This window comes from Meriones unguiculatus, chromosome 21 (genome assembly GCF_030254825.1).
Source record: "Meriones unguiculatus strain TT.TT164.6M chromosome 21, Bangor_MerUng_6.1, whole genome shotgun sequence".
NCBI classification, from domain to species: domain Eukaryota; kingdom Metazoa; phylum Chordata; class Mammalia; order Rodentia; family Muridae; genus Meriones; species Meriones unguiculatus.
The window spans coordinates 46,137,145-46,152,830 of NC_083368.1; the positions used below are offsets into that span (position 1 = coordinate 46,137,145).

The following is a 15,686-nucleotide window of genomic DNA, read 5'->3' on the forward strand; positions in this document are numbered from 1 at the left end:
TTCTGGCTGCCCAGTCAGGTTCATCCTTTCCCAACTCTGATTTGAATGTATCAGGAAAGGGTTGCTAACCTTAGTTTATTTTAACTTACGTATGTAGAAAGATGTGATCTCTGGACTTATTTTGTTCACTGGTTCCTGGCTTAATTGAACAAAATCTAGTAGGGTGTATACACATTCTGAATTACAAACTTCCATTCATCCATTAGACTGAAGGGGGGGGGAGTGCTTTTGATTTCAAGCCTTTTAGCATATTCTTAACAATGGGGAATTTCAACCTCCACATTTCCAAGGACAACGAAATGTTCTTGTATGAGCTACCATTTATTAATGGGGTAGATGCCTGTCCATCAATCAGGACTCTGACAGTTCAATGAATGTTCTGAATGATATTTTTTTACAACATGCACAATAGTAAAACAAATGTCCATTTATTCTTTTTCCCAGAAGTTGGATGTTTTTAGCCATTCTTAAAAGAACAAAGATCTTTGCTGACAGATTATGAGTTTATGAGACAAAATCTTGAGGATAGAATGGCATTCTATTCTTTTAATCATTACTCTTGCCATATCAGTCTTGGACAATGATCCCTATCATATATTGAGGAGAGAAAGTGCACAACTGGCTTTTTTCTTAGGCTAAAAGTTTGTCATTTTCAATTTCTAGAATGATTATCAGGAGAACGCCTGAGATAAATGCATAAGAATCAGAACAAAAGCACTGTCTCTCTTTAAAAAACAAAACATTTGTGCAATACCCAAGAAAGCATTTAGAGCCATCCTGAGCCCCATTCATTATAACACATGTACATTATTCTAGTGTCAAGTTTAACTTGTTTTCTTCTGTATCCATCTATATCTGAATCTTTAATGAATATGCATATCTAGATCTTTTTATGAAATTTCATATAATGTACAAGTTGCTATCTTCATTGCAATTTTTTTCTTTAAAAAAAATGTTTATGCCCTTTGGCAGTTATACCTTATATGAAATCTTAAATTGCTTTTTGAGTTCAGTTATCCTATTGATCATCCATAAAACAACATATTATAGATATATAATGGGAGCAAATCCAAAATAAAAATAAGAAATTGTGCACAGTTTGCAAATATGTACGCGTTAGAGAAACAAACTCTTAAAAAACTGAGTCAGGACTGGTAGTACATGCCTTACTCCTAGCTATGGAGAAAGCTGAGATAGAAAGATCCCAAGTTTAAGGTCTGCCTGGACCACAGAGAAAGTTCAAAGACAACATGGACAATACACCATAACTGTTTGAAAACAAATAAAGGGCTGGGGCTGTAGTTACATGGTAGAACACTTGTCTCACATATGCAATGCATTTTATTAAAACTGAATATAAAGAAGGAAGGAAGGAAGGAAGGAAGGAAGGAAGGAAGGAAGGAAGGAAGGAAGGAAGGGAGGAAAACAAGGAAGCAGGCAAGCAAAAGACAGAAATTCCTTTTACTCCCAAGATAAATAGATTCCATCCAAGTCTTTTCATTCCAAGTTATGCTGGTTTCAAAAGCTGGTCACTCCCTTATTTTTCTCTACACGTTTACAGCTAGCGATTGTCGTTTATGGGCCATATTTACACTGAAAAAGAATCCAGTATTTAAGATTCAAATTTAACTGGGTCTCCTACACCGTCACTTCCTAAATCTCTATGGGGATATGGGCTTACTCTTTAAACTAATGGTTCCTGTCTGGCTCTTAATGCAGCCTCTGTCTTGGAAGGACTTTAAGGGCTTCAAGAACTTGAAACTCAGAGGAAAACCACAAGATGGCCAAGGGAGGGGAAATAACAAATAGCTGTATTTAATCTGAAGAGAGAAGTAAAGCAGTGGAACACTGGGCAGGTACCCAGAGCTGTCTCTCCAGAGCTCTCGCCAACTCCTCATTTCTACTGGGAGCTCTCAGAACCGGCCACAACCCAGCTCAGGACAATAAGCAGAGGTGTTACATTGACTGTCAGTGTCTGCTGCATAAATGAGTGCTAGTGTATCCCATAATTTATTTAAGACCATCACGGACAACCCACAAGGTAGAAACAATAGACTTTGGCCCTCAGGCCAGGCTATGTGAAGGGGTAAGGCACATCCATATGTAAAAGTGACCTAAGCCTCCTTCTGTTCTCCCACTACTTCTTAGCAAAAGCTCTATGTGGTATTGAGTGTCAGAAAGGTACTTTGGGAAAAACTAATCTGTAAATATTAAAAATAAGACTCTCTTAGGGGAATTTTGGATGATTTAAATATGGTCATACAAAAGTTAGGTAGGCTGAAAAAAACTGGAAGCTCCTTTCTGGAAATCACGGTTATGAGAGTATCTTGGGCTTGGGATGTAAGTCTCTGGTAGAGCAATTGCTTAGTATATTCAAGGCCTTGGGTTTGATCTCTAGTGGGGGAAGGGAATGGGGAGGAATGGAAAAGCAAAAGAAAGGGGGAGGAGAAGGGAGGAAAGGAAAGGGTAGGCAGGGAGAGGGAAGGAAGGGAGGATATGGCTGCCCTGGAAAGGATTTTGATAAGGTGTATTGTCTTTATTATTTTATACACAATTGTTAATATCAAGGCATGGGGGGGGGGTCCAGAAAAGGGAGGGAAAAAAAGTTGTAAAATTCACTCTCAACAGCCCTATAGTTTAATTTACATTTTGATTTAGGCTACAGACTTGAGGTATAGTTTTCCTTGCTGTCTTCAAATCAACAGAAGTTCTCAGTATCCAGACGACCGCTTGTCATGTAATGGATAGTATGCAAGACGAAGTACTGCGACTGCTTACAAACCCAGTAGTTGAAATGGCATCAGAAATTCTTATTAGAATCTTGTTGCTCCAACTTTATTGCGATGATCCTACATTTTCTTCTCTGGTGGAATGGACACATGCATGGTGCTTGTGCAGAGGTTGGAAGTCAGCCTACAAGTTGGTCCTAATCCCCTCTCTTCTTTGAGATAGAGTCTGTTGTTCATCGGTGTGTATCTGGCCACCTCCTTTTGACTATTCCCCTACCTCCACCTCCTATCTTGCAGCAGGAGCTGTATACGTACCTCATCACTTTTTCTGGGTTCTAGGGAACCCCTAAGGTCCTCACACATGCGTGTATGAGCGCTACCTATTGAGCACTCTCAGCTCTTATAGTCCTACCTTTTTATTTATCTATCTATTTATGATAACTTATTCACTTTGTATCCTCACTGTAGCCCCCTCCCTTGTCTCCTCCTAGTCCCACCTACCTTTCCTCTTCTCCCCCTATTCCCTTTTCCCAGTCCCCTGTTAGGGGAGGACCTCCTCCCCTTCTATCTGACCCTAGCCTATCAGGTCTCATCAGGACTGGCTGCATCATCTTCCTGTGTGGCCTGGCAAGGCTGGCTCCACCAGCAGGAGGTGATCAAAGAACCAGCCACTGAGTTCATGGCAGAGCCAGTCCCTGATCCCCTTACTAGGGAACCCACTTGGATACTGAGCAGCCTTTTAAAACTAATGGAAAGAAGATAAATTTAGAGGGGCTAAGAATATTCCTCAGGATGCCATTCTTGCAAGTCCTCTTAGATGTAGCAGTGGCAGTTTTTATGGTTTATCATCCTCAATATGGCATCTAAGCCATTTTCCAGAATTACAAATTCCTTTTACATACTTAAGTGTATTGAAATCTTTTATGGTTTTATGTACTAACTCATCACTTAGATGCATTATTTTCATCTTGAGCCCATGCTACTTATTCTACTTCAGAAATGGATAGTGGGAGAAAGAATAAAACAGTATACCACCCCAGAAATCTCAGCTGATGAATGTGTTCCAAGGTGCCGAGTGAGATATTTAAAAGCAATTGTTGAAAAACACAAAGAAACCATTTTGTCCCACTTATTTGAATATTTAATATAGACTACAGCCATACAACCCTTCAGGCCCTCATCTTCTCTCAGTTTTTTATGCAAAGTTGCTCTTATGCACTTGACCTTGTGTATGAACTCACAAGTCCGTAAGTATTTTTTCTTCCTGGATATTGTTTGCTTCTGATTTGCAAGAAAAGGAATCATTATGAAACTGCTCACCAAAAAGGAAGAAGAAAAGAAACAATTTTACTGGCTCCTGTAAACTTAAAACATGGTGGGATACTGATAGCCAAATGTTAGTGGAAGTCTCCAAGTCTGAGCTCTTCGGCCCACAGCATCAGCTTCACCCTCAGGCTGGCTCTGCCCACACAGGAGCAGAGATGCGTCCTCAGAAACTCCAAGGGAGTATCATCTGTATTTTTGGAATCTCTGAACATGAGAGGTCTCTGCCAGCATCTATATGGGTGTCCTTGCTGTGGTCAGATGTTCACCCTAGCTGAGCACTGGCTCCGAAGACTAGAGCTTGTTGAGAAGCCAGTCTGGTGAGCATACTCCCCTTGCCGTGAGAAGGGGGCAGCGTGATTGATAGGCAATCTCAGTAGATGGGACATAGAGGGTTTTCAAAAGAGCTGCCAGAGGAAGAAACAATGGGTACTGAGCAGGTACAAATAAATGTTCGCTGAAGTACTGTGCCTTTGGAATAAAATCCTTTCCCTAGAAATGCAATTAGAAACAGCTCAAACAAGCATCATATATTTTAAAAATTAGAAATACTGAGGAGACCTTGATTCCATCTGTACATTTAGCTAACATTTTGTTCTCTTTGAACACATATGTCATCTGAAAAAAAAATGAAAGTAATGTTTACCTTATGACTATAATTAGAAACAAAATGATATAACTGAGTAGAGTATCTCACTAGAAGGTGCTTTCAACACAGTAATATATCATTGTGACTTCAGAGAAAAATCAGTCCCTAAAGCAAAGTTAATTGTGTCAAAGTTTATAAACTCTTCCCCCTTAAAAAAAATGTCTCATTACACCTGCTGTGAATCTTCCTGAGGAATCAGACCTTGACTACCAACCACACTGTGCTTTTGCTGCTGGTGGAACTGTTGGCAGGCGCAGATGCTATTCCATACATACCTAGAGAACCCACCAGATTGCTAGATTTGGGGGGAATGATGTGACCAATGCAAGGTATTTTAATGAGAAAACTAGAAACAAATAGGTCACAGAGAAGAGTTGAATGACAGGTGGCAAGGTCAGGCTGAGCCTGAGTTCATAGTTAACAGGCTGTCTTTAGTGAAAAGACTCCTAAATGCCACAAGCTTAATGACCAAGGTGGCACAGAGGTGCTCATATCCAGGAAATGTTTGTTCAGTGAGAGTATTTTTGCTACCAACTGCAAAGAAATAAGGAAATGTTTTATAGGTGATTCGGTTTCATCTGCTATGTGCACATTTCAAGAGAATGAATAAGTCAGTCTGCTTGAATCATCTTTATATGTTTCATTTAGTCAGTTAAAAATCAGTTAAATGGCCAGCACTATTTCAAAGGGAAAAAAAGGAACAGAACTGGTGAAAAAGACATTCTACGTTGAAAGTCTGATTCAGACACATCACAGGAATCAATGTATCAAGACAAAATTATGTGGAAGGGAGAATGTTTCTGAAGTCACTGCCATTATAAACATTAAACTTTCTGGCATAGAGCTGGGGAAGCAAGGGTATTACATTCAAGTCGATGACACTGGAATGACAGGTAATTATAGAAAAACAGTCCCAGGGATCAGACTTGTTACAGTTGGTGCATACTATGCAGCTCATTGGTTCTTTTGGGGGATGCCAATAAATATTCAATAACCATGCCCGTATGGGAGGACAAAGTTCTAATTTGCAGTATTTGCCAACTCCTGTGATGTAACCCTCCCATTGTGCTAATGTTTGGTTGTCAAGATAAAGTCACTGAAATATAAGTTAGGAAGAGAAGCACAAAATAGGTGTCCTAAGCTGGTACCAGAGGACTTAAGAATAGTTCATAAATCACTTGGCAAACTAGAATGTAGCTGAGGCCCGGGAATTTAAGTGACTTGCTTTGGGTTGTACAACTTAGGTTCATTGCCACACAACTGAAGCTAGGTTCTGCGAGATCATGAGCGTACAATGAGAGAAGGATTGTAAGCGGTTGCCAAGTCCACTTAACTCCTTCACCTGGCGACATTCCCTTCTTCGAGCTTCTCGCCTTGATTTTAAATGGCGGGGTGATTGTCTCTCTTTCCTGCAAGTCTGTGTTCTCAGTGGCAGTTGGAAAGTAATTTAATCATCTTTGACTCTTCAGCCCTCTTCTTGGTATCTGGAACATTAGGGATTCCCATCTATGTTTTCTGAGGGTATGAACAAACAGTGACAATGGGGAACACTCATTGACCTACCACGGGCCAGGCACTGTGCCTACTCGCTAGCATGCTCTCATCGATGAACTCCTAGAGCTGCTCTCAGAAATGAGGTGGGTCCCGCGATGCACCTGACCAAGGAATGTGTTTGCGCACTTGGCACCAGAGTCTGGAGTTGGCACACTGGTCTCAGCAACATACGCCTTTGTACTCTTAATTAGCTGGAACGGTCAAGAAAATGTCATGTATCAAATGATTACATACATCCTTCTTTCCTGCTAGTTTACTTTTCATTTGCTGCCCCATCAAATGAGGTAACAAAAAGCTCATTTGTACATTTGCAGAATTCTAGCTGGTTAAGCATTAGTATAGTGTGTGACATACACATAAACCTTAGAACATGGTCCTTATTTTTAAATCATTATGTAATCCCTCAGGCTGTAAAAATAAAATAAAGATAATTTTGAAGTTTCTTTCACAAGCAAAAAACAAAAAGATGTGAACACTCAATCCTGCCTTATTGGGTCTCAACTTGGGTGCAAATGTGTGGCCTTCCTTTTGGAAATAAGCATTCATTTATTTCCTTCATATCATATTTTTAAGAAAATATAGAAACAGTGTTCCCATTCTCGGAAGATATACTGCTGTATGTCATGTTAAGAAAAACATTTAACATGTAGCCCATACACAGCTCAGTCTCCATGTGGGTTCCCTAGTAAGAGGAGAAGAGACAGTCTCTGACATGAACCCCGTTGCCTGCTCCTGGATCACTTCTCCCTGGTGGGGTGACCAAGTCAGCCCACAGAGGAAGAGGATCCAGGCAGTCCTGATGAGACCTGATAGGCTAGGGTCAGACAGTAGGTGAGGAGGACCTCCCCTATCAGTGGACTAGAGGAGAGGCATAGGGAAGAAAGAGGGAGGGAGAGTGGGGCTGAGAGGAGATGAGGGAGGGGGCTACAACTGGGATACAAAGTGAATAAATTATAATAATAGTAATAATAATAGAAGAAAATTATAATAAAAGAAACATTTAATTTTTCATATACTGTACTCTGGACTGATAAGACTATTTGTCCCCAGTCCTTTTTTTTTTCATTGCTTCGTTTCCCTCATTGACATCAAAAATATTCTATTATATTTCAGAACAATGAGAAGTATACCAAAAAATAGCAAGTTCAATTCCCAGTCTTTATATATTACTCTAAAATGGTCATATATCTTCAAAGTCTCCTCTCTTTTTTATGCTTAAGAACAGTCACATGAGTTTTGGACTGTGGGCACAGAGATGGGTGAATGGCCTTAAGTCACTTAGCTACACAGGGAAGGGCTGGGGGCAGAGGTGTCTGATGGAGAAACATCTGCGCAGGCTGTGCTCTCTGCCAGTGCTAGTGAAGTAGCTGAGTGTGGGCCACAGTCTGTTAGGCGTGGTTCACCCTGGGTGACTTCTGTCAAGCATGCTCATCCAGAAGAGGATGACAATCACACTTCCTTCTTCACAGGATATTTGTGGAGAGAAATCAGACAGTTTAGTGGGACGCCTGGCATGTGGTAAGCACATGACAAACATTATTGTTATTTTTTTATAATTTCCCTTATCCCACTCTAACAATTTATCTTATTGAAGCTTCCCTTGGCTCTGTGGTGTAACTGTGGTTTTCTGGCTTAGTGGCACATCAAAGCCTGTATCCTCAACCAGAAACCTCCACATGGACCCTGAAGACCACTGTGTCCTCAACTGTCTACACTAGGTTCCTTCTCTTCCGTGACTGTGAAGTCATCGTGGCGTGTTGATTGTATCTTACCTTAAAGGAACTCTTAGAGCTGTTCTTTCATTAATTTCCTGCTGATCTCAGTTTGCAGGCTCTGCGTTGGTTATTTTGAACCTCTTCATCCAGCTAAACGTGTAGTCCTTCCTCTATAATGAACTTGTTTGGAATATTGCATCATCAGCTTTTTCTCTAACTTGAGCCTGTCACCCCACTCCTCAGACTCTACTGCTTGCCACTGTCCTGCCCCTGCTGTGTGCGCTCCTCATTTCTCGGCTTTGCACAAAACTACTATACCTGTAAGGAATCCTCATCCACTGTCCTCCTTGAAGGCTGAGTTTCAGCCTCGTTTGCAGTCTGGTTTCTTTTCTACTCACACAGCTTTCTGTTAACTCATTGCCTCTACCAAGGGACTATGAACTTTCCAGAGAAGGTCCCTGTGTTTTGTAGGCACCAAATCAACATTTTAAGGAAAAGTCTTGCAAGTAAACATACATCTTTTCTATGCTTTAATAATAAACTCCAAGCAACTGCTGTTGCCTTCTGCTTGTTCTTCCTTGGACGAACAACTTTACCTCCTCAAAACACACATCCCCTTGCTCCTTACCAGTCTATTGAAATCTACTGTTAAATTTATTGAAGTTACTCTTTGAGGTCAACAAATAGTTCTTTTCTTGAGATCCATGCCTGGCTTCTATAATACTTAATGTTTCCATGACCTTAGCCTTCTTGACTCTTCACTTCACTTAGTTCCCTTAATGTAGGTATTTACACAGATTTAATTCATTGGCCATCTCCTTTTTCATCTTGTGCCACCGTGACAAGCATGCCAGCCTAGGTTTTAGTCATCACTTCAATGCGTATGCCTACAGTTTGTTTCTATTATTCTAAGTGAAGTACCAGGCACACCGAGTTTTGAATTTTTATTCCTTCACCATTCCACTTATCACTGGGTCACTTAAAGCAGATGTGTCTCACCTGTACCAGTCATGTCTCTCATCCATAACGGCAACTTTCTTCAAAAGCTTTTCAGTATTCTGCTGTTTCTTGGCATAGATATTCCATCTGCTCAGAAATTCTACTCACCATGTATTCAAAGCACCTAGTTCCTGATAAATAGTGTGAATTCTTCTGGTCTTTCCTATGGTACACCTTACTCTGTTCCCATTACATAATTAAACTCAGCACACTTAAAACCCATACCTTTTAGCCAACTTCCTGTTATTACCTGCCATGCTGTTGTCACTCATTCTACTTCTGCCCAGGTGACTCCTGGTCATCTTTACCTTCCCTTTATTCTGTCCAACTAGGTATCAACTCCTACTTACTAAACAGTTCCACTCATGGCCACTTTCTGTTCTTGGGGCCACCATATTGGTCCTGGCCCTTCTTTACTTCATTCTAGGTCATTATAGTTTCTGGTCAACCATCTCTTTAAAGATCCCAATTTTTAGAAATTAAATACAGCCAAAGTCAGACAGTATAGACTCAAGTTATTGTTTTTGAACCTACTGCTTATCTTTTGTTTACACAGTATCTATTAGTTTAATGCCAGCTGTGTTCCGGGCTCCTCTGTACCCAATTACGGGAATACAGTAATGAGTCAGACAGATGCTGTCCTTCTTCTTCTGGACCCCATAACATAATGAATGTATACCTATTTCTCATATTGTAATCTCATACCTGGGCCATCTCTCCCTCTCTTGATGATTGTAGTCTGGAGTTTGTGCTATATGGGGTGTTATAATGCCAGGAAGTATAGTCATCAGTGTGTGTTACTTATTAACCATTTTTTTAGGTTCACTGAAAGGCAGGAACCATGTCCCATTTCCATAGTGTAAGCAGAGTTATGCACATATTAGTTGCTTGGTGAGTTTGGGTGTGGTTTCATAGATCCAAGGTTAGTCTTTACCATTGCTGTAATACCAAATATGGTTTTAAGCATCCTTCCATCTGGTCAGAATACACATGTCGGTATTTAGTTTCTTTCATTCGAAAGCCGCTCTTCACCAAAACAATACCCAACCCCTGACCATAGCGATTATCAAGGGAATTCACATGTTTTTAAGCTGTGCCCCTTATACTTTTATAATCTGAAGAACAAACCAGTCATACTTCCTGGGAGAAACACTGGTCCAAATGCATATTATGGAATGCTAAAATAATATTATTATTACTAAAAAGCTTTTTGGCTCGATAATAAACAATATGTTCTTTTCCCCCTGAGAAATAGTTTCAAAACATTAGTTCTGAAGATTAAATTTTACTTTACACATTTCATTCTGCTGTTTGTTTTGAAGTCCTAGTGATTTTGCATTAAGCATTTGTCAGTCAGAAACAATAGGTTCAGTATAGCCAAATTATAACCATACCTTTTCCCTGCACACAGAATCCTATAAACAGCATGTGATCACTTGCTTCTAGGATTTATGATTGTTTTCTTCCAAAAGGAAGCTAAATTTAGCCTAGTAATTCTACATGCTCCCAAGGAAACAATGCCTGCTGTGATTTCTAGAATAAATGAATCTGAGCCACAGTTCCTTTACTTGACTAACCAAGAAAGTTTAAGTACCAGCCTAGTCATTAGACACAGATATGAAACCACATTAAGCAACCAGCAAGGGGTTAAGAAAGAATGTGCTATGTTGCTTATTGGGCTGCTGAATGCATGGCCTCAACACAGAACATTGTTTGCATCACATAATGGTCCTTGAAAATTACTTGTTCATGGCTTGACTTCTAAAATTAAACTGTGAGGAGTCCTGTCCAGCCCTACAATGCATCTTTATGTGAAGCCAGCTACTGGTTTTTGTTTTCATTCCATATAAAAACTCCAGTTAGGAAATGTTTCTGATAGCGAAGCCGGAGCAGTGCGTCCATTTTTCTTCTTTGTTTCTAATGACGACTGAACTGCTCTCTCCTGACTGTGTCTTGGCAGATCAGCTTCTCACAATGAAGGCTCCCACGGTGCTGGCACCTGGCATCCTGGTGCTGCTTTTGACCTTGGTGCAGAGGAGCCACGGGGAGTGCAGGGAGGCCCTAGTGAAGTCTGAGATGAACACGAACGTGAAGTACCAGCTCCCCAACTTCACCGCAGAAACTCCCATCCAGAACGTCGTTCTGCACGGGCATCATATCTACCTGGGAGCCACGAACTACATTTATGTTTTGAATGACAAAGACCTGCGGAAGGTGGCTGAGTACAAGACCGGGCCCGTGTTGGAACACCCAGACTGTTTTCCTTGTCAGGACTGCGGCAGCAAAGCCAACTCCTCGGGAGGCGTTTGGAAAGACAACATCAACATGGCCCTTCTTCTCGACACGTACTATGACGACCAGCTCATTAGCTGCGGCAGCGTCCACAGAGGGACGTGCCAGCGGCACGTCCTTCCGCCCGGCAATGCTGCGGACATACAGTCCGAGGTTCACTGCATGTTCTCTCCGCGCGGGGATGAAGAGTCGGGCCAGTGTCCCGACTGCGTAGTGAGTGCCCTGGGGGCCAAAGTCCTTCTGTCCGAAAAGGACCGCTTCATCAATTTCTTTGTGGGGAACACGGTCAGTTCCTCCCACCTTCCTGACCGTTCGCTGCATTCGATCTCGGTGAGGCGCCTGAAGGAAACCCAGGACGGCTTTAAGTTCCTGACAGACCAGTCCTACATTGACGTCCTACCCGAGTTCCGAGATTCCTACCCCATCAAGTACATCCACGCCTTTGAGAGCAACCATTTCATTTACTTCCTGACCGTCCAAAAGGAGACCCTGGACGCTCAGACTTTCCATACCAGAATCATCAGGTTCTGTTCCGCAGACTCCGGGCTGCACTCCTACATGGAGATGCCCCTGGAGTGCATTCTGACAGAGAAGAGAAGGAAGAGGTCCACCAGGGAGGAAGTGTTTAATATCCTCCAAGCCGCCTACGTCAGTAAGCCGGGCGCCAGCCTCGCGAAGCAGATAGGAGCCAGCCCCAACGATGACATTCTCTACGGGGTGTTCGCGCAGAGCAGGCCCGATTCTGCCGAGCCCGTGAATCGCTCCGCGGTCTGCGCCTTCCCCATCAAATACGTCAACGAATTCTTCAACAAGATCGTCAACAAGAACAACGTGAGGTGCCTCCAGCATTTTTATGGACCCAACCACGAGCACTGTTTCAACAGGGTAAGTCATACAAGGCCTTCCGCTTAAATTTAGGTGTGAAGCAGAGTAAGTGCCAGTCTAAAAACAAAACAAGAGATCAAGGCTGTTTTGTGGTTGGTGAATGATTTGTGTTCAAAATACTTACAAATTTCTTGTAAGAAAATTAAGAAAGTGGTCTTCATTAATGACTAAACCGTTATCTTAGGAAATTAATGTGGAGCTGAGGAGGTAGCTCAGCCAGTAAAATGTTTATTGTGTAAGCATGGGGAGGGGGAGGTTAGTTGCATTACAAGAACCCATGTGGAGGAAAAAAAAACAGGTATGGCAGCTTAAGCTTGTAATAGAAGCACTAACAAGAGAAATACCTTGGATTCACTGGTCAGCCAGCCTAGCTGACACTCGCCAGGCGAATGAGAAAAAACTTTACTCTAAAAAATGAGTAAAAACAAACAGGGCTTGACGGGTGATACCCAAGGTTCACTGCGCCTCCATGTGCCCCCCCACACACACACAATGCACCCAACTGGGTGTGTGCACACACATGCAAGTATATACATAGTGGGGAGATGATATAACTAAAAGAAAAAATTACTTTAAAACTTAGATTTTCATTCCTCCACAACACTCTTTGTTTGGGATTGATGATCATTTAAAATGGTATTTTTACAGAAAAGCATAGGGAAATTATTATAGGTGTTTTTATTTAAATAAAGGAGAATTTCCCTTCTGTAAGTAGAGTGTTTTTTTTTGGGGGGGTATTTCTTTGGTCACTTAGTGACTGAGGAAGAGCACCAACCTACGGATTCCATTGTGGCCTTGGAGGGTATTGGTTTAAGCCTAGATCTGCATATATGGCATGACTGCGCCTCCTACGCTAGGACCCTCAGTGACCATAACTGAATAGAGTGGCACTTTGAATCCTATCTGAAGACACTTGGGCTTTGTAAATGTGTGTCTTGCCTGAGCAGTTTTCAGTCTACAAAATAAAAACAGCAACCAGTAATAGTATTCAGTATGTACTTGATAAGAGAAAGCATGTAATTCTGCTGAGGGTACCCAGGGTGTATGAATTCAGGAGCATGTGCTGGCTCTTAGTGAGCCTGGGATACTCGCCTACGTGGAAAATTACCTAACTATTTTATGGAGCTCAGAAAATACATTCTTTGGTGAAACAAAGACAAAACTTCCCTCCTTTCCCCTCTGTAGTCTAATAATACACACAGCATGTACATGCCAGCCCCAGCTAAGACTTAATGCCCCCTTACACATTTAATATGCATTGTAAACTCTGTAAGACACGGTGGAATGAATTCTTCATCAGGCTGCCCTTTTCTTCAATGGAAAATGCAACAAAAGAATGGAAGAAAGCCGAAGGGCTTTCGGAAACCTGGAATTCAAAAATACAAGTGTGAAATTCATAGATTCTTAGAGCAAACAACTTTCCCCATACTCAGCAAGCTAGTTGAGCAACACAAGTTTAAAGAGCCTATCAGGAGATCCCGAGGGCTTCCAGGACCCTTGGTGCTTGGATTTCATCCTGCTAAAAGTTAAAAGGACCCTTGACTTTGCAGAGGCATACGGGTATCTTATCACATTGTTTTATTTTGTCCATTTCAGCCTCCCAGTTGCAAATGCTCTTACTCATTTTAGAAAGTCTCAAAGCCTTCAGAACTTTATCTTACCCGCGCTGACATTTTTCAGTGTTCCAGGGGGAACAAAGAGTCAGGATTATCCAGTAAAATGCAGGCCAGTTTTATCACGCAGGAAAAATGCCCCAAACGCCACACCTGAAACCATTATCACTACCATCTCAAAAAATTCTTGTGGGAAACAAGATGTAACTTGCCAGCCGTCTTCTTGCAAGGGAAGCCAAGTTTCGTGCTGGCCAGATTCCATAAACACAAATACCTGCAAACCCTCCTCTTTATTTGCCTGTTTATCTTCTCCACTTACTAATGGCTGGCCTTCTTCTGAAATCGAGACTGTACACATTTGTTTTCAGACACCTGACCCACAGAATGTGTTCCAATAATCAGCATATAGTCATTTCCTAGCTTTGTCCTGAAATGATGGCAGCAAGAACAAAATGATTTACCAGACTGGGCCAGTTAGGCAGGCTCTAAATAATAAGATGACTCCATTTTGTCTTGGCTGATTAACTTGACCAGATATCAGGTGACCTTCTAATAATATCTTGGAATCGAGTCTTTATTTTTAGCATGAAATTTCTTGACTGAATACACATTGGATAGTTTGGCTGTTAATATCTCTAGTATGTGTATGGACAGACTTGAGTGTTCTTTAGACAAGTTAAAGGATGTTACCATACCTTTCTATGTAGGCTTCTGTCAAGTCTTCAGTGTATGTGAGAAGATCCATCAGAGGGTCTCTTTGCCCTTCTATATACCTGCCATATACAAAATGTATTCTTACTGCAGGATCAAGCATGCGGGTGCCAGGAAAGACCATCTTCTGTTCAGAGATCCAGCAGGTGTTGCAGGCCTAATTTACTTATTGATGGTCAAGTTATGTTGCTTTCTCTCCCTCTCATAACATGAATGAGTCCAGCCACAGTCTTTACAGGCATCTGCTCACATCTGCAACAGGAGAGCACCCGTTGGTCATCTAATGATTATGAGAGCACATCATTTCCCCCTCTTCACTGTGTTTCAAAGCTTGTCTCTACATACAACACAGTTTCTGGGAGCTTATCCTGAGCCACCAGTGCCCATCCAGTGCTGTTGGTTATAACAGACCTTCTGTAAGAATATAGTCTTGATTTTCATAATGCACATGTTTTTGTTTTTGTTTTTGTTTTCTGCTGAGTTTGACTGTAACTCTTCAAGGGCTTATTTACAATCACCTCTCACTTTGAATTCTATTAGTTTGCATATCCACAGTAATTTCAAGTTCATTTTGTATATCTCTCCTGACTTTTTTCCTAACCCATTCATTGGGGAACCTTTATAAGCTTCTCAAATTAGTATCACTCCATGTTGTTCTAGGCTAGTGCATATTCTGTTAGAAACCTATTAATGTGCAAAATAAAATCATTGAGAAAATACCCCTATAATATAGAAACTTTGTAATAACTCAACCTTAGTGGGGAAAAAAAAACCTCTTCCTTATATTTGAAGATAAACAGTATTATAAATCTATTTTCTTGAAATTACTAGAATCTTCACCAATCATGCATAAGAAATTTATTAACTTGAAAGCACAGAAAAAACATAGTTGAAGAACACACTCAGAAAATTCCTGCAAATGCGTATCTGTATTGAATAGGGTAATTTTTTAAAATCTCATAATCCGTAGCAATCTTATTCTGTGCATACGTTACATACATTACTTGGAGACTTGAACCATTATATTTTAGAGAAGATTTTTAGGGGACATTGAACTAGGAAGGACCTTTATGTAAAATACTGTTAACGCACAAGTGCACTCTTTTCCTTACAGTCCATTACCAAAGTTTTAGTCTATTGTATAAACATTTGAAAAAGTAAGCTTGTAGTAAATATTACCCCACATCTTGGTCATCTTTTAAGTTTTTATTGAAAT

At 41.1% G+C, this 15,686-nt stretch overlaps 1 protein-coding gene across 2 annotated transcripts in view; it reads left to right on the forward strand.

Annotated features, from left to right (window-relative positions):
• Met (MET proto-oncogene, receptor tyrosine kinase) overlaps nucleotides 1-15,686 on the forward strand; it is a 114,134-nt gene that overhangs the window by 17,421 nt on the left and 81,027 nt on the right. For both annotated transcript variants that reach the window (XM_060374043.1, XM_060374044.1), the window contains exon 2: nucleotides 10,930-12,146. In XM_060374043.1, coding sequence (XP_060230026.1) covers nucleotides 10,944-12,146 — 1,203 coding nt within the window. In that variant the 5' untranslated portion in view covers nucleotides 10,930-10,943. The remainder of the gene's footprint in view (nucleotides 1-10,929; nucleotides 12,147-15,686) is intronic.